At 64.3% G+C, this 20,636-nt stretch overlaps 2 protein-coding genes across 4 annotated transcripts; both read right to left on the bottom strand.

Annotated features, from left to right (window-relative positions):
• Positions 1-103: 103 nt before the first annotated feature.
• On the bottom strand, positions 104-11,112 carry HCK (HCK proto-oncogene, Src family tyrosine kinase). The gene is made up of 13 exons (XM_075022112.1): positions 11,026-11,112; positions 9,144-9,267; positions 8,673-8,715; positions 8,298-8,397; positions 8,049-8,147; positions 7,804-7,907; positions 7,209-7,358; positions 6,717-6,869; positions 6,213-6,395; positions 5,708-5,784; positions 3,015-3,168; positions 2,618-2,749; positions 104-1,268 (listed from the first exon to the last, which is right to left on the bottom strand). Exons 2-13 carry the CDS (start codon positions 9,264-9,266, stop codon positions 1,066-1,068), a joined length of 1,521 nt encoding a protein of 506 aa, XP_074878213.1. The 5' UTR covers position 9,267; positions 11,026-11,112; the 3' UTR covers positions 104-1,065.
• Positions 11,113-12,849: 1,737 nt separating this feature from the next.
• On the bottom strand, positions 12,850-17,032 carry CCM2L (CCM2 like scaffold protein). Of its 3 annotated transcripts, none has more exons than XM_075022626.1 (10): positions 16,919-17,032; positions 16,460-16,627; positions 16,079-16,162; positions 15,797-15,980; positions 14,708-15,162; positions 14,477-14,612; positions 14,272-14,335; positions 13,945-14,092; positions 13,630-13,768; positions 12,850-13,397 (listed from the first exon to the last, which is right to left on the bottom strand). In XM_075022626.1, exons 1-10 carry the CDS (start codon positions 16,946-16,948, stop codon positions 13,117-13,119), a joined length of 1,689 nt encoding a protein of 562 aa, XP_074878727.1. In that variant the 5' UTR covers positions 16,949-17,032; the 3' UTR covers positions 12,850-13,116. The 3 variants fall into 3 exon arrangements, with proteins under 3 accessions (XP_074878727.1, XP_074878726.1, XP_074878728.1); XM_075022625.1 differs by lacking the exon at positions 16,919-17,032 and adding an exon at positions 16,801-16,857; XM_075022627.1 differs by lacking the exon at positions 16,919-17,032 and adding an exon at positions 16,801-16,857 and having other exon boundaries at positions 14,477-14,567.
• Between the last annotated feature and the right edge of the window lie 3,604 nt (positions 17,033-20,636).

Here is a 20,636-nt window from a genome sequence, read left to right as displayed (position 1 = left end):
CAGGGCAATCTTAAAAAAATATTGCATCCTCCTTTTCCCCAAATAGCCCATCATTAAATACTAAAAATAAACAACATAAAAGGATTGTGCAATAGACGCCGGGCTCACTGCCGATGCCGCGAATGCCCCAGCAGTTGTTAAATCACGTCGGCGAGCTGAGCAGCCGCCTTTGCCATGGAGGCAGAGGGCTCCTCTGGCGCTGGCGACAGCCGGCGTCGGGCTGCCCTTGGCTGGAGAAGTTCCTCTTAAGGCAAGCTGGGGGGGAGATCCCTCCAGGGACCACCTTGTAAAGCACCATCTACGTCCGTCCGTACCCTGCGGCACACGCTGCCCACCTCGCCGGCACAGCCTCACCCAAACTCGCCCTCTGCAGAGAGGGTACCAAGAAAAATACTTAGGAAGGAAACCCAGGAGGGTGAGGAGACATGCTTCTGTGACACTTGACATTCAAAACCCAGGATCCTGCGTCAAGGACGAGCGGATGTGCTGCACGGCAGCATGCCCAGGTGGGAATCCACTGGGATTTCCCTGACATGTAGGGACAGGGGGACGTGGGCGCTGCACAGCACGTCTGGAGCAGAACGGCATTTCGCTGAGGCCAGCGCAGCTAAAGCATTTACTTCTGCAAAACAGCATAATAAGATCTCAGAAGAATTAAAAAAAAAAAAAAGTCTGAGTTTTTTTTTCTTTGTAGCTGAAACAGCCCCGGCCCCATCCCTCCTTGCATGGTGCTGCCAGTGTGGGCAACCACCATCCAGCCAGCACTTCCTGGAGCAGCTGCCTCATGGGCACTCAGGCATATGTGAAAGGCACAAGGTATGGCCCCGCGTCACTTCTCCCTCTGTCCGGCAGCCCCAGAGGGCTGGCCTGAGCGTGGCTTCCTCCTGCCCCGGCTTCCAGCCCAGCCCCACCAGGAAGGCCCTGGTTCCTGGGCCAGGCTGGCAGAGGAATGCGTGCACAGGCAGGCCACGAGTGGGACAGGGAAGAGCAGGGTGCATGTGCTTGCTGCTGCTAACATAGCAGGCATAGTGCAGGGTATCCGCTGTCTTCACCGAGCTTCATGCGTTATGGCTGCTGCTGATACTGGCTCTCTGTTGCGGTAAAGAAATCCTCCAAGATGCTCTGCATGTACTCGAAGGTGGGACGATCCTCCGGTTTCATCTTCCAGCATCTCATCATAATGTCATACAGCTCCTCGGGGCAGTTCTCTGTGCGGGGCATCCGGTACCCGTGCTCCAGCGCCCTGATCACCTCCACACTCGACATCCCTGGAGAAATAGGGCAGGACAGGTGAAGGTTTCATGGTTTATCACCGATTTCTTTAAAAGACAGAAAACACCCAAACCCAAAACTACCCACCCTTTGGGTAATGTCACTAGAAAGGAGGAGGACAGGTTAGAGGGGTTGGGAAGGGGGAACTCCTACTCCTGCTCAGGAAAACATGTGGACAATTGAGATGCTGAATTAGCTGTAGCATACTGTTTTGTACCCCAATTGAGCAGATCAGATGAGAATTATAATAATTTTGTATAAATTTCAAAAAAAAAAAGGATACACTCCTCCATCTGCTGAGTCTTTAAAGAGCCGTTCCTTCCACTAAAAATAAGTTTGTGTGATGGCAGAACTAGTCCTTCCCCAGCAACCCTTTATGCCATCCCAGATCCTTCATGGTCAGTTTGTGGCAATGTTTACTTTTCTTGTACAGAATAATTTCCCATTGAAAAGAGGTACCAAAGTAACAATTAGTATAAAATACAGGGCAGTTCCTAATGATAGTGATTTACAGATTGCTCGAGCCTTCCCAAAAACACCTGGCTCAGCTATCAGCCCTGAACTGATGTGCTACTTCCAAACATGCTTAATCTGCAGGAAGCAGAAAACCACGGGTTAGTGCTGTGACGCAAAACCAGGTTCCTAACCTGTGGTGTACGATACTCGCTCTCCCAGGGCCATGCAATACAGCCTGGGGCAAGTCAGTTATCCTCTCACATTAAAAACATGATCTATTTTAGAAACAGAGAGACCAGATCTTTTAGAGATCCTGACTACTGTTGGTTTCCCACGGAGCTGGAGGAGCTCAGGACATCCTTGCAGGATCAGCCCCAAGGCAGTATATAGAATAGCTGCCCTTCTCTCCAAAGCAGCTGGCACCCTAAAGTTGTCACTACCTGGAGCCATTTTTATGGGCTCCCCAGAGGAGATGTCCCAGCTCTACTTTGTGGAAACTGAGAAGGGGGGCCCGTGTCACATCAGCATGGATTTCAGGTCAGTGAAAACACCTGGTGTCCACTGAGGACTCCCAGGGAGAAAATCCTCCTAATTATCCATCCTAGGTGAGCTCTTGTCCAAACACTAGATGCAGTTAATGAGTAGCGCAGACTGCTCAGAGACTGTCTCGTGCTCTGGGCTCTTCTCCATGGCTCACAGACAGAATTGCCATCCTGAGACCTTGTGCTACCGCCTACAGGCTCTGCTCCCAGTGTGAGATTCAGATTTCTCACCATTCCCTCTGTTTTCAGAGATCTAACTTCACAGAGAAACAGATCCCATGGATGGGGCCCAGAAGGTGGAGCATGTCTTTCGAAACCAGACCAGAGGAAACATTTTACCTCCTTACCTGGGTATGGGATGCGCCCGTAGGTAATGATCTCAGTCAGGAGGATCCCAAAGGACCAGACGTCTGATTTTATAGTGAAAGATCCGTAGTTGATGGCTTCTGGTGCAGTCCATTTAATGGGAAACTTGGCACCTGGACAAAGAGATCCAATGGGAAACATGGGCTCTAACCCAAATGCTGAGAAACTAGTAGTGAAATATGGGGAACAAGAAACAAACAGAAGAGGAAGATGTGAAGCGATGCAAATGGGAGGAGCTTCCCTCATCTGCCTGTTTACACATCACATCCCCCCGGGGTCCTTGCCATCAAGGTTACATGTTGGTAAGTGGCTCTAAGGGAATCCCACAACCCTTCACCATCTCAGAAAGCGGCCAGCCACCCCCAGCAGCTCCCGTACCTTCCCGGGCCATGTACTCGTTGTCTTCAATGACTCTGGCCAGTCCAAAGTCTGCAATCTTGCACACCAGTAGTGCAGACACCAGAATATTGGCAGCTCTCAGGTCTCTGTGGATGTAGTTCCTCTTCTCAATAAAAGCCATTCCTTCTGCAATCTGTAAAAAGGGGAAAGAGAAAAATGCAAAGAGGCTGTTTGAAATAACACAACCTCCCCAACGCGACTGTTACTAGGAACAGAGGTTATCTGCTTCTGGCAAGTGCTTGGAAAGGTGGTGAAAGGAGGCTGAATCACAGCAGATGTGACTGACTCTCCTGCGTGGGAACGGCTTCTGTGCAGGGAATCCCTTGCAGAAGAGGTCAGGGTTTGAGTGACCAGCCCAACACAACTCATTTAAAGCCCTGTGTGAGAAAAGCAGTGAGAACTGGCATCCGAGGAGCTGATGTGCCCACGAGCAAGTGTCTCTGGATGTCCACAGGGCAAGGTGTCACTGCTTCATCTGTAGCCATGCAGATGTGAATAGGAGTAAATCATTCTCTCTTCAGAGAAGACGTAAGACCAGTCTCCAAATACATCCACAATGGCTTGAGAGGAGCAGGGAGTAAACTGTCCTCTCTCTCTACTAAGGGAACAACAGACTTTAATGGCTGCAGTGAGGCTCGGCCGGCATTGCAGATCTTCCTTGGTGAGGACAGAAAAGCACAGTGGTGGGTCTCCTGAGGAGGGTGGGGCGATGCCTGGGGTCTTCAAGAATAGTCTGTGAAGAGTCAGTCCTGCCTGGGGGCAGGATGGCTGTGACAATCCCTGAAGATCCCCCCCCATACCAGCTCCATCTTCTGAAGTGACTGCAACTGAGTGGCTCTAACAGTGCAGAAGTGCCCTGGTGCGTGCATGACCAACCCCCAGATTTGTGCCAAATTATCCCACACCTGAATGCCACCAGCACCCAGGAGGGGAAGGGGCCGGAGCAGCCAGAGGGGATGTTCCCCAACATGCCCGTCACAGCCGCACAAGCCGGGCCGGGGTAGGGTACAGTTTCTCACAGAGCTCTCCACGCAAAATACAGAAGTAAACAAGCATTGCAAGAGCGGAAGGATTATTTCCATGACCACAGACACCGTTTTGCTCGCAGTGACTCAGCCCCAGCACAAACCTGGGCGCCTGGCTCGCTAGCTGCCTGCCTGCCTGCACGCCCGCTGCCTGCACATGAAAGCGCTTCAGCCTTTGCTTCTGAGCGCTGCAGAAAGCAGCCCCTCTGAGCCACGGAGCTGAGCCAGGCGCTTTGCAAAAGCCAGCTTGCTGGGAACAGATGGCATGCACGAGTGCACAGCTGATCAGCAGACCCTGGCACAGCTGGCTGGAGTAGCCAGTGACCTGGTCTAAGCCCCTGGGGTCTGGGCTCCCGTTCTGGCTTTTCCTGTTGCTCAGGTACCTCTGTGAATTATTTCACAGAAGTACCAAGCTTGGCTCAAAGGGTCCCTGGATTCAGCCAGCCTCTGGGGACACCGCAGAAGCAGCAGGGACAAGACAGTGGTTGCACAAATGATTGCACACGAAGCTAGATGTGTAACAGCATGCTCAGCTGTACTCAAAATCAGCTCCTGAAAATATGCCCAGAACAATTTTCACCAAGTCCTCCTACATCTCCAGCTGCCTTCCCCCAGCCCCTGACAGCCCTGTGGCAGGTAGATGATTTTAATGAACCACAAACCTCCCGTAGGCATTGCTGTGGGATAACATAACACGCTATGCTCCCATCCAGAAATCGTGCCCAGCTCAACCTCCCAGGCGCTGTGAATGCAACAAAACGGTGCTGTAGATTTCCTATGAAACCCACAAAGCTTAACACTACCGCAGCTGCAGGTGGGTCCCGGCCAGGGGCATGGCCCGAGCGGTGTAAGACGCTGCCCTGGAGCACTGCAGCTAGTGCCGGGGTGGAACAGGGTGAGTGTGCGGCCACGCAGGGTTTTGTGGGGCTTTTGCAAAATTTGCAGGCAAGACTCTGTCACACAGAGCGTGTTGTTTGCAGGTAACTATCGCATCAGCAGCAATGGATAGAAATCGATAGTTTTGCCACGGCTGCTCCCTGGGGAGCCCTGGGCTCAGAAAGGCCACGGCGACCAGCACCGGCGCATCCTGGAGAAGGGACCGTGCAAACGTGAGCAGTGAAAACAAGCTCCGACCCTCACTCTTGTGACTTCCACAAAGCACAGAGGCACTGTGGGCTGCAAGGGCTGCAGCCCACGGGGCAGAAACCATGGTGGCCTTAGAAGATGCAGGTTTCCCAGCTCCTCAGAAGGACCAGCCGCCCAAAATCCCCCAGGGCTCTGTGCAGCTTCAGCAGAGCGCTGCCTAGGCGCAGGCTAGCCAGCTGCGTGCTGCAATTAATGGGCTAAAGGGGAAGAAGCCACCACTTCTCCTTTTGCAGACACCTGCTCCTGCGCAGGCAACTGGACAGGGATAGCGAGCAGGCAGCTGGCTGCCCGCAAGGTGCAAGGCCAGTGCCACAAGGAAACCTCGCCAGCTCCTTCCCTGCATCCCCACCGCCACCAGTGTTTGCCTGTTCAAACCAGGCTGCTGGGTGGCACTGCCTCTGGATGGCACTGCCCAAGTCCTTGGGCTCCTTGATCCCCTCGCTCACCCTTCTCAGGGGCAAGGGGGAGTGGGGAGCTGGGGAAGGTCTGCTCCCTCCTCACCTGGGCAGAGAAGTCGATCAGCTTCGGGAGCGGCTGCTTATTCCCCTCGTCGCTCTTCAGGAAATCCAGCAAGCTCCCTGCGGACAGGGAGAGGTGCCGGGGCTGACGGCTCAGCTGGAGCCTGTGCCCACCCTCGGGTTGGCAGGGGTCCTGTGAGCGGCACAGGGTCCCAGGGAGCCGAGCACAACTTGGGGACTGAGCCGGGAAACACACCTGAGCCCCCCACCCCACTCCCATGGATCGGGCAGAGGGGCAAGCCCCGCTGCGGGCTCCCTTCTGCCTTGCGGAGCGCTCCTCCTCATCTGTCCCCTGTCCCTCCCTCTCCCAGGGCTGTCACCGCATCCCCCTGCCCCAGCACGCTCGGACACACAGCAGCAGGGGCTGGTGCAGAGCCCACAGCCGAGCCTGGGGATGCAGGAGGGGTTGATCCTGCACCGTCCCCGGGGCACCCGGGTATCACCGCTTGGCCAGGCCTGCGGCGGCCGTGCAGGGACGCGGGCAGCACCTTTCTCCATGAACTCGGTGATGATGTAGATGGGCTCCTCCTTGGTGACGACCGCGTGCAGCTTCACCAGCTTGTTGTGCTGCAACGTCTTCATCAGGTTCGCCTCCTCCAGGAAAGCGTCCACAGACATGCTGCCCGGCTTCATCGTCTTCACCGCCACCTTGATGTGCTTGTTGTAGGTAGCTGGGGGGCGGCACGACAGACCATTCCCAGGCCGCCCAGTGCCCAGGCACTGGGAGCACTGGATTTTAGAGCCAAAGCACCCAGTCCTGCAGATGGAGCTGCTGCGCCAGGGCTGGAGACCATGCGCAGCCCAGGGCTGTCCCTACGCACCCAGCCCCCAGCAGTCCCTGCATTAAGTCCAAGGCCACCTCCATTTCCTTGTGCTCCTCTCCCACAGATCACTCCCTCCCTGCCATCCCTCCACCTCCTCTCTCATCCCTCACCCGTCCTCCTTCACCGTCACCTTCATCTTCCTCCCAGCTGCCTCCCCTTTGCTCTCACCCATCCACACTTCTCCGAACTGCCCGGCTCCCAGCTTCCTCTCCAGCCTCAGCGACTCCCGAGGGATCTCCCAGGCATCTTTCTCCCAGGGCTTCTGCGGTTTGGGCACGCAGCAAGGGCGGGTGAGCTTCTGGCACAGCCCGTCGCTTTGCCCTGCCAGAGAGTGCCAAGACCCATCAGCCGGCCTGTCTCACCGGCTGCTTTGTGCTTCGAAGCAGAGCCTACGGCAGCCTCCGTGGCTGCAGAGCACATCCTGGCACCGTGCACCCCACTGCAAAGAGTGGGGACACCGCTGTGATGGCCAGCACGCCAGCCATCGCACCCGGGGAAGGGCTGGTAGTTGCTGCACATCACAGCTGGAGCTACAGCCGGAGCTCAGCGGTGATGGGCAGGAGCCCCTCGGGCTCTGCACACCCCTGGCTGCCCAGTGGCTGCTCAGCTCGGGAGCAAAGCCCCGTCTGGGATGGAGGGACTGGACACCCCATGGCTCACCCTTGTAGTACTGGACCAGCTCCTGCAGCGTATTGAAGTTGCTGCGCGGTGAGATGTAGAAGCCGCCGTTATCCAGCGTCCGGATCTTGTAATGCTTCACCGTGCCACCATGCAGGTCATCCCCGTCCCGCACCGACAGCGAGTAGCAGCCTGTTTGGGGAGGGGTGAGCTGCCAGCCCCCGCGCAGAAGGCACGTCCCCGCTGCACCCATCCATCCCGTGTTCGTGGCACACGCAGTGCCATTGCCCAGCAGAGCCACCACTGCAGCCCCCTTCCCCACCGTGCTGCCACCACCCTCTCACCCTCTCGGCACGAGGCCGGCTACGCCTGCACCCCAAACACCGAAAGCAGCCTCAAAGGGGCACGTCCCCCCGCCATGCCCACTGCAGTGCTCAGACATGTGGCAGCACCACAGGCTCTTGCGGGGACACTCGCAGCAGAAGCATGGGACCCTCAGTCCCTGCTCTGCAGCAAAGCAGAGCCCCCCGGGCTGGGGAGGCACCACCCAAGCTCCTCTGCCAGGCAAGTGTGGGTGAGGGAGACCCCTCCAGGGCAGCCGCTTCCCCACCACCGTGCTGCGGTCACCCCTCCGGACCTTTCATCGTCTCGCTGTCCCGTATCATGAAGGACCCGATCACGTTGCCAGGACCAAGGAGCTGCCGCTCTGCATCCTTCCGGCTGATGCCCTTGAAAAACCACCTGCAGCAGAAACAAAGGAACCAACGAACGCTGCCGGGGCTGGGAGAGCTAAGGCTGGCCTGGGGCAGGGCTGGGGGCAGCTGCGGTGGGGGAGAAGGGGACCACGCGGGGCCGGGATGTGCCACCAAGGGTTGGACTCACTCCTCTGTCTCCAGCGAGTCGGCTGGGGCAACGTAGTTGCTGGGGATGAAGCCTTCACACCCCGTTGCCAGCGACCGTGCTTGCCACCACTCCCCTGACCTGCGACAGAAATGGCGTTGGGTTAGCCCATGGCACCCGGCACTGGGCACCACCGGCTCCTCCAGGGGCAAATTCCAGAAAAAAAAACCCAGCAGGGCCACGCAAGCCTTCAGGAGACCCCGGGGCGGGGGGGACACCGGCAGCACTTACTCCTCCAGCACCTTCAGCCGCTCCCCTTTCTTGAAGCTCAGGTCCCCACTGTGCATCGCCTCGTAGTCGTAGAGCGCCAGCACCACGCTGTCCCCCAAGCCTGCAGCGAGGGAGCTCCCTGGGCACCCCTCTCTGTGCTGGGATGGGGTGCCTGGCCACCCCTGCCACATGCAGCCAGGACATGGGGCAGGACCCCCGCAGCATCCAGCACCTCCATCTTCATCATGCCATGGCCACATCTGGCCTTCGAGGAAGCCCAGAGCTCCCGTCCCGCTGGGACCAGCGGCATTCGACCCAGGCTGGAGAGGACCCAGCCACACTCCCCCCACACACTCCCACCTTGTGCACCCACCTGCAGCCCCCCCCGGTACCTACCATCCTCAGGCGGCGACACGGCCACACTGGGGACATTATTGTTCTGGAAAGTGGGACAAAAGCAGAGAGTGAAGTCACGGGTGGCAGAGACTCGAACCCTGTGGGGGTCTCAGCCCCACCGCAGCCCTGGCCCTCAGCAGGAGTGGCAGGAGGGCACCCAAGGGGTAGCACCTGCACCTCCCGACACAGCAACCCACCCAGTACCGGCACCTCTGCCCCCCGGCAACACCTTCGTTTTTTTCTCCCTTTTTCCGTAATTCCTTGATTCCCATCAGGTTTGCACTGTGCTTTGTCCCAGCATGGACCGGAGTCCCATCCCATGGCCAAGTCCCCTTCCCCGGGGGCATGGGCACTGCGGGTGCCCGCAGCTGGCCCCGCTCTCAGCGCTAGCAGCTCCAGCAAGGAGAAGGACTGAGCCCTCCGCCGTGGCTCAGCCCTGTGCCCCTGCCCCACTCGGCAGCTTCCACTCACCCTCCTGTTGGTGGCCGTGGGGTCCTTCACGTAGTGGCCCTGCTGGGAGCTGGGGCCGGGATCGGGGTCGGTTTTTATCACCTTCTCTTGGATGCCAGCTTCCTTTGACTTCACGCAACCCATCCTGCAGCCAAGGGAGGGCAAGTGAAGCCATTGTGGCGGAGGTGAAAGCCCTGCTCCAGACCCGCTCCCAGCAGCTCCCGCCTGGCACAGCACGGCGTTGGCACATGGCACAGAGCCGATGCCCACCCGGCTGCACTGCCGCGGGCAGAGAGGGCTCCGCTCGCCCAGCAGAGCCGAGGTGGGTGGCAGCTACGGGGCACCGGGGTGCCCAGAAAGGTGCACGGTGGCATGCTGGAGAGGAAAAGGGATGTCCCGGTGCAGAGAAAGTCAGAAGAGGTGAATTTTGGGCAGATGACAGCAGCTGCCATGGAACAGCTTCACCGCCCTTCCCCAAAATGGCCTTTCTCGGAGTGCAGGCACTGAGCATTGTGGCGGGAGAGACCCACTTGGGGTCTTCTGCAAAGCGGGACCCTCATCATGGAGGGGCTCCCCCCTGCCCAGCACTGCTGGTGCTTTTGGCCCCCCCATCCCTCCGTGCAGCCGTGGCCCCCGTGCTGCCGTGGGTCACCGCTTTCCCCTGCGCTCCCCGGCTGCTCTCTGCCAGGGTGGAGCTGCCTCGAAGAGCCAGCAGCCCAGGGCGAATGCAAATGCTCAACTTTCTCCAGCTCCCCTAGAAACATCAGCAGGAAAACATGCCGCAAGAAGCGGCGAGCACGGGCGAAACCCCCCGCAAAGGCACTTCCCTTGTCCGGGGGAGACCTCAGCACAGAGAAAGGAGAAGGTGCTGGCGGTGACAGCAAAGGAGGAAGCTCAGGGCTGAGCGAGGCCCCACGATGTGCACAGCACCGCCGGCCTCGCTGGGGGAGCAGCCGGGCACCGGCAGCACCACCTCGCTCCGACGGCCTTTGAGGGACATCGCTGTCACCTCCCAGCCACCCCACGGTCACTCCTCGTCCTTCCCAGGGTGCCAAAGCCTGGGCCGGTCCCACTCCCCAGGGCAGAGCAGGAGCAGCAGCGGCAGCCCCAGACACCACGTCCCCCTCGTCAGGGATGCCCCAGGCTCAGGCTCAGGACCGGCCGCTGGCAAAGCCCAGTGCCAGATCCATCCTGGCAAACCCATGGAGCACTTGACTGCCACGGCCCGTGCCGGCACCGCAGCAGGCATTTGCTCTGCCCGTCCTGCACCAGCTCGGAGCATTCGGCCCTACAAAGCACAAACACCTCTGGGGGGGTCCGAGCATCCCACAGCATCCCGGCGCATCGCCACACACGCAGCGACCGGGTGACCGCGGCTCTCCCGCCAGCTCTTGCAACGCAGCGCTGAGGCCTGCTGGCACAGGGAACACCGGCGGGAGCAGCCGTTCCCGGTGCATCCCAGCCTGGAGAACCGTATCCCACAACCCGGGTGGCTGTCCCCAGCCGTGGGGACCAGGCGGGATGGGGGGAGCCCATCGAGCGGCCCCACACCCTCACTGCCGGGGCAGGGGGTGGCGGGTCCCCGACAGCCCCTGCAAGGTCACCGGCAGGGATCACCTCCCCGGGGTTGTACCGTGCCCCCCCTCCGGGACACGCCGGCATCGCCTCGCCGCCACCCCCGGGCATCACCTCCCCGCCGGGCACCCAGGGACCGCCGCACCGAGCGGGGCCGGCACGGAGACGGACCGAGGCAGCGGCGGCTGGTCCGGGGGAGGGAAGGACCGACCGACCGGACTGCCCGGGACCGGCACCGGGGCTGCCCGGGACCGGCACCGGGACTCCCCCCGCCCAGCCCCGCCGCCCTCGGGGCTCCGTGCACGGCTCGGCTCCGCTCCGCTCTCACCTCCGCCACCGTCCCGGGACACGTCCCGGTCCCGGTCCCGGTCCCGGAGCCGGGGCTGCTGCCGCCGCTCTGCTCTGCCCGGCTGCGCGCCCGCCGCCCCGCCCCGGTAAGGCCACACCCCTCCCGGTAAGACCACACCCCTCCCGGTAAGACCACACCCCTCCCGGTAAGGCCACGCCCCCCGGAGCCGTCCCGGGGCCGCTGGACCCCCCCCGACTCCGCCGGCGCTGCCCGACGGGGCGGGCCCGGTCGATACCTCCCTGTACCGGCCCCGGGGGGCCCAAACCGGGATGGGAGCGGGGACCCCCATCACGCACCGAACGGGACAACCCCCCCCCCCGGTCCAAACGGGACCCCCGGGGACCAAAGGCAGCAGAACCAGCTTGCAAGGGTGCCCGTGCTGCCCGCAGGGACATCCCGGTCCCGCGGGGACCCCGCTGCCGTCGGGGTCACCTTTACGTCCTGCCGATGGGTGCCAGAGCCCTGCTCTCCACCCGCGGGCTCCGGGGGGATTTGGGGGACAGCACCCCCGAGCACCCCCGGGCTGTTTCCTCGCCTGGCACGGAGCCGTGGGCGGCAGTGGGGGGCACGGGGTGAGCGCAGGCTGGCCACGGTGTGAGCCTGGTCCTGGGTTCCCAGGGAGCAGAAAAGAGGAAACCCCCGAGTGCTGCCCCGTGATGGGGTGCGGGGCATGGGGGGTGCGGGGCATGGGGTTCACGCTGTGCACCCCAGCTCGGAGGGGCCGGGGAGGCCATGGGCTTTGCTGTGTCTCTCCTGGCCCTGGTGTTCTCGTGCCAAAGGTCCTCCCAGGCTTCCCCCCCGGTGCTCCAGGCGTTGCTCTGGTTCACCCAGAGCACCCCTGAATTTGGGATGGGGACAGCAGCAGCAAAGGGACCCGCGGCTCCGCTGTGACACCGACCACCGACTGTCGTGGGCAGGCAGGGCCGGGCCCAGCCCCTGCTCCAGCTCAGGAGCAGCAGAGGAAGCAGCCAGGGTGGCGAGCACCTCGCCTGCATAAGGATTTGCCTATGTAAATTTTTTTAAGAAAAAAAAAATAATGTTGCTGCAGGTACCCCCAGCATCTGCCTGCCCATGCACTGGCCTGGGGCTGCAGCCCTGTCCCGCAGCCCCCACCGAGGGAAGGTGGACAGGGGCCATAGGCAAAGGGACATCGGCCATGGGACATTGGCCAGTGGCCAGGGGCCATCGGCCGGCGGGGAGCACGGCCCTGTCCCTTGTCTGCTGGCGGCGGGAGGGCTGCAGGGCAGTGCTGCAGGAAGCCAGGTCCCAGGGCAGGAACTTCCTTTTGTGAAACACCCGCCGCCCCGCAACCAGCTGGGTGTTGCAGGGACGTCGCTCACGGAACGAGGGACGCCTGCCTGCAGCGTGGCCTGCATCTCAGCTTCATCCACCCCCCAGCCCTGCCCTCAAACCGGGGTGCTCGGCAGCAGGATGGGGGACTCTGCGCCGGCAGCCCTTGCTCAGAGCATCCCTGGGGCTGCGGGGGCTCTCGGGTGCTTTCCTGGCAGGAACAGACTTCCCCACCGCTCCCCGCCTCTGTGTTGTAAGGCCCCCCCAATTTGCTCTGAGCTTTCTGGGGTTCTGCACTGCCAGGAGCATCCCTCAGGCCAGCCCAGCACGGCTGGGAGCACCCCGACTCTGGGAGCAACCTGCATGTGGCACCAGGGTGGACAGGGTGCCCAGCCCAGCAGTGGCACCGTGCCTGGCAGGGCTGTGAGCAGCCCCCCTGCCCCGTCTTTCCCCCCGCCGCAGCAGCCTCTGCACCCCGGCACAGCCTTTCCCCAGGGAAGAACCTGCTCCGCTCCCAGCCCTGGCATTTAATTGCAATTTGCAGAAATTACAGCACATGGTGTTGCCAGCCAGGGTGTCCCCCACCGCCACGGCTGCCTTGTGATGCCGCCAGCCCTGCCAAGAGCTGCCAGGGCAGTACAGACCCCCTGTCCCCTCCTGCAGTGACAATGTCCCCCCTCCAAGGCACTGGGGCAGAGCTGGACACCTGGCCAGTCTGGGCTTGGAGGTGCAGCACCGTGTCGGTGAGTGGGGAGGGGACCGCTGGGTTTCGGCACTCCCTCACAGGTAGTTGTCCTCTTCCTCCTCCTCCTCCTCTTCCTCGTCCCGCGCCAGCGCCTCGATGTCGTGGGTGATGTCCGTGATCATGCGGTTGAAGGACTCGGACTCGGAGCGCAGGGACCAGCTGTCGTAGCTGCGCACGGCCGAGGCCGACGTGTTGCTCATGCTGCGCTTGATGCGGCCGAAGCTGTCGGTGAGGATCCCGCCCTCGCGGATGCCGATGCTCTCCAGGAAGGTCTCAAAGTACCCGATATCTTGGTCGGGGATGAAGGGCCTCATTCCTGCCATGGGTGCTGTGAGCCTCGGGGTGACCCTGCCCGGGTGGGCAGCGCTGGGGCGCGATGCCAGCCAGCCCCACCTACTGCTTGCAGGGGGGGCTCGTCCCACCCCGTCCCCCGCAAGCAGCACCCCAGAGCACACCTGGCACCAGCACCCCGTCCCCGAGGGATGCACGGACATCGCCAGGGTGACGCGATGACACAGGGTGGCTGCAGCAGGAGCCCAGACACTCACCCAGGAGGAGGAATTTCCTGCGGTCCCCGTAGAGGCGCAGGAGCTCGGCGCAGTACTCCCGCACCGGCGTGCCCAGGCGATACTCCCGGAGCAGGAGGGCGAACTGCTGGATCTCCTGCGGCGACAGCTTGTTGCGCAGCTGCGGTGACACGGGGATGAGTTGGGGTTGGCGACACTGGCGGCACACAGCCCTGGCCCCCCCACCCCGCACCCCACTGGCTGCTCTCTGGTGCGGGGGGCTCAGACCAGCCCACTGCCCCCCGTCCCCGGCCGCTGGCGCCGAGCAGGGCCCCTCGCCGGACCCCATGCCCGCACCGTCACCATGTAGTCCTGCAGCTGCTCCAGCCCCGCGCCGCTCTGGTCGCTGCCGCTGCAGGCGGTGGCCAGGCTGTGGTGGGACCGGTGGAAGGAGGGCGAGGAGGCACCGCTGTAATATGGTTCGAAGGTTTCGTGGGAGCCGTTGCTGCGGGAGGATGGGGGTCAGCCGGACCTGGCACCCCTCCTGTGACTGCCTGTCCCCCTGTGCTGCACAGCACCCACCATCAAGCAGGGCTGGGACATCTCTGCAGCCGGGACAGGCACCCACCCTGGGGCAGAGGCACCCACCCGGGTGCAGGGGCACCCTGTGGGAGCCAGACTCACAAAGAGCTGCAGCAGCTGAAGTCGGCATCGTAGCCGTACGTCCCGTCTGTGCGGCAGCTCTCGCCTGGGGAGGGAGAGCTGAGGGCTCAGAGTGGGGCCAAGCCTCTGCCACGGCACCAGCCCCCCACGCTGTGCCCACGCACCCCTGCCCGCCAGCCCCGCGCCGTCCCGCTCGGTGTCCCCACGCCTGTCCCCGGCCACTCACTCCTGCTGGAGAGCCAGGGCCGCGTGGGCGTGGAGGTGTAGTGGTACCCGGCGCGGTCCACGCACTCGATGCTCTGGTCCCCGTAGATGATCTGGAAGACCTGGCAGATGAGCGCGCAGGACTCCTCGGCGGCATCCTGCAACGGGACGGAGGGAGGGAGGGAACGCGGGCGGGTGGGTGCAGGCGGGTGGCCGTGTGCCGTCGGGTGGGCACACGCCGGGGGCCGCTCACCCTGTTGGGCACGGCGAGGATGATGAGGTTGGAGTAGGCGTCGGGGCAGGGCTCCTGGGGATCCAGGGGGTTGCTGCCGGCGTGCCGCCGCTCCCAGCTGCCGAAGCCCGTGCCACGCTCCCAGCTGCCGCCGGCGGTGCCGGCCCGTCGCCTCTCCCAGCTGCCGCCGCAGGGCTGCCGTCGCTCCCAGCTGCCCGAGGGCCGCCCGCGCTGCCGCCGCTCCCAGCTGCCGCCCCGCCGCCGCTCCAGGCTGCCGCCCTGCCGGCCTTCCTGCCCGCCCCGCGCCGCTCGCCAGTCCAGGCTGCAGATGGTGTGCCGGCGCTCCATCGGACCCCCCAGCCGTCCCCCCTCCGGCCACGAGCCCCCCGGCCGCTTCTCGGCGGGAAACGCCTCCGGTACACCGGCCGGAGCCACCTCGGGGTGCGCTCCGGCGGGGACCGGGTCCACTCCCAGGCCTGGGGTAGCGAGGAGAGACCGGGCGTCAGGGCGGGGGGCTGCGCTGCCCACCCCGCCTGGCCCCCAGCCCCTGCCCTGGCTGCCGCGTCCCACCGGCCAGGCAGGATGCGGAGGGATGGGGGTGCTGGGCTGGGGATGGGGGAGCCCCAGTGGGTTGGGGGCGGTGGGGCTGGGGCAGGGGGATTAGGGGCAGCAGGGTGGGAGTGCTCTGTGTGCAGGCTGGAGCTCAGCCTGGTGCAGCCCCCTCCCCGGGCACCCTGCCTGTGGCTGGCAGCCGAGCCCGGGTTTGCTGAGCCCTCTGGGGCTCCGTGTGCTGGAGGGGACGGGGACAGGAGTTGTTTCCAGTCTCCTCTCCACCTGCCACTAAAGGCAACCGGGACTGGGACCGCAGCTGGGACCTGCCTGCCAGGGCAAGGGGAGCCGGAGGCAGTGCCCCCCTCCAGCCCCGGGGAAGCGGACCCCCGCCAAGCTGGGGGGGCAACACGGGCTTTTGTGCTCGGCCCGTGCTGCTGCCTCGGCCGGACCCGGCACCGCTCCATCACCCTCCCAGGCTCTGGCCCTCCGTGCCCTGGGGACAGCGGGTGCTCAGGGTGGGCTGTGCCGTGGCCGCCGGCCCCAGCCGGACGCCCGCACCGGTTTTGAGGATGAGGAGGTGCAGGGCGTCATCGCGCAGGTAGGACGCCGCGGCGATCTCGTGGGTGGGGATGCGCAGGATCAGCTCCTCGTTGTCGCGCCAGGTGAGCAGGAGGCAGCGTGCCGAGAGGCTGAGGATGCTGTCCTGCTCCGGCGTCGTCTGCAGCGGCAGCTCCTTCAGCTGCTGCGGGGGCAGAGCGTGTGCCAGGGACGTGGGGCACCCGGCGCCCACCCTCTGGGCAGCACTGGGGGGGTACCCTGGGCGGTGGGGACCCCTCTTACTCTGGCCGTGTCCAGCAGCTGCAGCACCTCATCCCGGCTGGAGGGGTTCAGGGAGGCTGTCACCCATGTCAGGTGGCCTAAAAACTGAGGGGGGACAAAACCCGGGGCAGCTTGGGGGGGCTGGGGCATCCGTCCTCCTCACCCCAGGACCCAGAGCCTCCCCCGGCGCACCCATGTCCCCATGGGCAGGATGCATTTCTCTGGGGTGCAGGGAGACCCTGCAACGGGGGGGTCCTCCCTGCATCCCCAGCCCACCCTCCTGGGGTATTTGCCTGGGCAGGGAGGGGACCAGGACCCTCCTGGCCACCGTGAGTGGTGTCTCTCAGCCCCCCCAAGCAGGCAAGGACCCCGGGCATCCCTGGGAACCCTCCACCCCCTTACCTTCACCTCCTTCTCCACATAGTCATGCAGCAGGATCTGGGGGTCGATCAAGTAGTCGGGGGGGTAGAGGGGCACCGAGTGCAGCGGCCGCCGGTAGACGCTGCTGCGGAGTGCCGGCCTCCGAGCCGCCTTGGGGAAAACCAGCCGCTTGATGGGCGACACAAAGCCCTGGCAGGGAGAATGGGCACGGGGACACATCAGCGCCGGGCACCCAACCCCGGCACCCACGCACAGGGTCCGTGGGCACCCGGTGCCCGAGGAGGGGCTGGGCACCTCTCTGCTAGCTGACCCCAAATTTGGACCATTTGGGTGGTTCGGGGGGCAGCGAGTGGGGATCCCACCTCTCCCCGCCGTGCCACCGGAGAGCGTGCGGGGCCCCTCATCCTGGTGTCCCCACATGTCTCGCCCACTCCCACCCTCCCACCAGCCCCCCAGGGCACCAGCCCCAGCCCCACGCACCTTCTTCCCCTTCTTGGCCTCGCAGTCCATGGCGGGGCCGCGGCGCTGCCTCCCGGCACGGCCACCCCCACCGCCCCGCTCGGCGCCGCTGCGTTTTCCTGTGTCGGAAACTCCACCAGGACGGCTGGGATGTGAGTTCCTGCCCCTCCTGGGGGGTGCTGGGACTGGGATGGGCTGGGACTGGGATTGGGACTGGGACTGGGACTGGGACAGGGGCTGAGACTGGGGCTGGGACTGAGATTGGGACTGGCATTGGGACTGGGGCTGGGCTGGTACCTGAGCAGAAGCAGGGGGTGAAGTAGGCTGGGATGGGACTGGAGCAGGGGCTTGGACTGGGACTGGTGCAGGGGCTTGGACTGGGACTGGTGCAGGGGCTTGGACTGGGACTGGGCTGGGACTGGGGCTGGGGGTGGCACTTGGGCGAGGGGTGGGCTGGGATTTGGGCAGAGGCAGGGGCTGAAGTAGACTGGGATGGAATCAGAGCAGGCACTGGGACTGGGGGTGCCCGTGGGACCCCATGGCAGAGCAGCCCCTGCCCCTCGCTGCCGCAGGGCTCCCCCCCGGGCCTGCGGCCGATTCCGCTGCCCCATGGCCCCACATCAGCCCCGTCCTCGTCCTCGTGGGGCAGCACTGGGGGCTCCCAGCCCTTGCTGCCCCCATCCTGCCCTGCCAACACGGGGCCTGGCGTGGCCAACAGCACCGGCAGGAGCCCTTGCAGCTGTACCCAGCACTCCATCCCCGTGGCCGCCCATGGGTCCTGAGCCCCCTGCCGTGGGTCTGGGGGTCAGCCGGCGATCGGGGCCTCTGGCAGGGAGGAGGTTGGCCGGCAGCGGCCATGTCCGGCGGCTTCCTCCCCGGCACGCTGCATCCTGCCTGCGCACCCCTTCCCTGCCGGCCGCCACGCCGGGGCCAGAACCGGCCAGGGCCACCGACACCAGACAGACAGCACCGCGGCAGCCATCCTGCTCCATCCTGCAGCCATCCTGCTCCATCCCGCAGCATCTCCGAGCACCCCAGGACAGAGGGGCAGCATCCTGCTCCGCTGCGGAGTCTGGGGCATGAGCCAGAGGTGCTGGCAAGGACAGGTTGCCACAGGCAGGGCTTATTGAAATGAATTTAATATCTCATGTTGCAGCAAAATTAAAAATATACAAAAAGTTTGTGGTATACAAAAAAGTCTCGGTACGGACCCCGGCCTCCCGCTCGCCCCCCACCCTGCCCGCGCCGAGGGTCCCAGAGAAGAAGGTGGCACACAGAGTATTTACAGTACGTGACAGCGGCTGCCAAGTCCCAGCACCGGGGGGGGGGGGCCAGGGTCGTAGCCAAGACCCCCCCGGCAGCCCCCACTAGGAACGAACGGCCCCGGCTGAGGGTGAACGGGGTCAGGCCCCAGCCCAAACCTCTCCCCGCTCCCTGAAGCCAGGGTGGCCCCGCTGCCCACCCCTGGGGGTGACACCCCCAGGGACCAGGATCCCCGTCCCCAGTGGGAGCTCGAGCACCTCCGGAGCTGCCCCCCATCCCGTAGTGCCCGGCTTGGCCCCAGGTCTCACCCCTTCACCGTGGTCCTGCTGGGCATGCGCTGCCATGCCGGTGCTGCCGCTGGCACCGGGGTGCTGGGTTTGGCTTCCCGGGGGTGGCCGAGCCCCGGGGCTGGGAGCGGGACCCATGGCTGCCCCCCGAGCCCCACGCACGGCCAGGCTCCCCACGCCGAGCACGGCAGCACCGCATGGGCAGGGGCTCGGTGCTGCCTGCTGCTGCTGAGACCCCTGCCCAGGGCAGCCCAGGGCTGAGGGTACCGTGGCTTGAGTGCATAGAAAAGTGTCCCTCTGTCCCGCCGGCGCAGCCCCGGGGTCCCCACACAAACCCTGGGGGTGAAGGGCACGGAGGGGTGCAGATCACCCCAAACAGCAGCTCCTCTCTGCTCTCGGGGGGATGGGGAGAGGGGCTGGGGCAGGGGGGGAGCCCAGAGGAGCCACTCTGTGCTGGCACCCTGTCCCCATGTGGCCCGTCCCCATCCCCAGTGGCTTCCCGGCTCCACGAGTGGGACCCGGTGAGGAGCCGCTGCCTGGGCACGGGGCGAGGGCTGCGGCGATGCCGCTTGACTGCTGCAGGGGTGAGCCCCGGCCCCAGCCCGGCTCCCCCAGCCGCTGCCCCCGACCTTCCCTGAGGATAAGAGACCCCCCCGCAGAGACACCCCGCACCCGGCAGTGCGGTCAGCACCCACCGCCGGGGTCTGCCCGTTACCTGTGGCGAAGGAGAGGTGTGGGTCACGGGGGGCTCAGCCCGCTGCCCAGCCCCAGCCATGCTCTGCACCCTCCTCCAAAAGGGTTTCCAAGGCTTCCAGTTAGCACCAGTTAGCACCAGTGACCCCAGCGACAGCCCGCCCCAGCCCGCTGTCACCCCGGCCTTCCAGCTACAGAGAAATGGGAAACAAAAGCAACGTGATGCCACCCACACCGTGCACCCACCCGCCCTGGCCATGCCACAGGACCGGGCGCCCACGCCAGCCCCCGGGGACCCCATGCCCCAGCACGGCGGGCAGCAGCCAGAGCCATTCCCAGGGACAGCTTCCCAGTAGGAGCCCTTCCCACCGGCACGGTGCCTCGCATGGTGCCTCACGGCACGGTGGGACCCACGGGGTTGCCCACGCTCCCCGGCTCAGGGCAGGGCTTGGCACCGCAGCACAGGGCAGCCGGAGGCCAGAACCCTGCGGGGCCGTTGCGGGGGGCATAGCGGGTACGGGGAAGGCACAGGGGCAGGGGGCATGGGGCCATGTGGTCCGGCAGCTTCCCTGCCCTGCAAACCCCTGCCAGCCCCCTGCACACACACGCGAACACACGCACACACGCATACACACCCCCCCCTTGGCGCACGCCTGGCCCCGGGGGGGGCACAGGGTACATTCAGCACAGTCCTTCAGGCAGGGGCAAGCCAACGGATCCGGGCAGGACCAGGGACACATTCAAACCCGGAGCCCAGGGCAGCCCTGCTCCTCTGGGCAGGCAGGGGGCAGGCAGGGGGGAGGCAGGATCCCGGCTTAGGTTTATATGGGGGAGCTGGATGGGGCCGATGCCAATGAGGGGGGGGTGAATGGAAACGCTCCCGGGTGGGAAGCAACGCCAAACCCGGGAGGGGAGAACGGCTGGGGGTAAATCCCGCTTTGGGGAGCGCCGGGAACGCCGGCGGCCCCGCACGCCCCCCGTAGCAGTGCCAGCCAGGCCCTGCCCCCCTCCCTGGCCGCAGCGGAGGTAGAAAATGTCACACAAAATGTCACCGTTCAGGTGAAAACAAACCCGATGAGATGAAGCGGTTCCCATGGGGACGGGGGGGATGGTGGGGTGCTGCCATCCTGGCCAGAGCTGGGGGCCCAGCTCAGACCCAGGGGAACAGGGTCCGTGCCCACCCATGAGGGGCCCCCCCGGGCCAGGGTCTGTGCCCCACAGGGCAGCAGGGACCCCGTGGGGTTGAGGACGTGGCTCGACCCTGAGCTGGGGGGACTGAGGATGGAGATGAAGGGGCCCCCCTGGGGCTGGCACTGCAGGGAATGGGGGAAGTAGGAGACATGGGGGGGCTGGCCAGCTCCCAGCTGTCCCCTGCCCCTGCTTTCTGGGGGTGATGAGCCCCACGTACCATGGTGCAGCCGCGATCCAGCCCCACGGTGCTGCCACAGCACAGGCACCCATGTCCCCGTGTGCTGCCCACCTGGCCCGCGCCGTGC

The sequence above is a fragment of the Buteo buteo genome, chromosome 2 (assembly GCF_964188355.1).
Source record: "Buteo buteo chromosome 2, bButBut1.hap1.1, whole genome shotgun sequence".
NCBI classification, from domain to species: domain Eukaryota; kingdom Metazoa; phylum Chordata; class Aves; order Accipitriformes; family Accipitridae; genus Buteo; species Buteo buteo.
The sequence above is the reverse complement of the archived record's forward strand: the minus strand, read 5'-3'. Positions and strand labels throughout refer to the sequence as shown.

Excerpts from the sequence above, each read along its gene's own strand:
- HCK (XM_075022112.1), bottom strand. The coding sequence starts at position 9,266 with ATGGGTTGCGTGAAGTCAAAGGAAGCTGGCATCCAAGAGAAGGTGATA. Across the intron at positions 8,148-8,297 it reads CGGCTGAAGGTGCTGGAGGA|GTCAGGGGAGTGGTGGCAAG; the intron begins GTAAGTGCTGCC and ends TTTCTGTCGCAG. Across the intron at positions 7,359-7,803 it reads GGACAGCGAGACGATGAAAG|GCTGCTACTCGCTGTCGGTG; the intron begins GTCCGGAGGGGT and ends CTCCCCAAACAG.
- CCM2L (XM_075022625.1), bottom strand. The coding sequence starts at position 16,842 with ATGAGGGGCCCCGCACGCTCTCCGGTGGCACGGCGGGGAGAG. Across the intron at positions 14,613-14,707 it reads TCCTCGCCGTGCCCAACAGG|GATGCCGCCGAGGAGTCCTG; the intron begins GTGAGCGGCCCC and ends GTCCCGTTGCAG. Across the intron at positions 14,336-14,476 it reads GCCCTGGCTCTCCAGCAGGA|GCGAGAGCTGCCGCACAGAC; the intron begins GTGAGTGGCCGG and ends CTCCCTCCCCAG.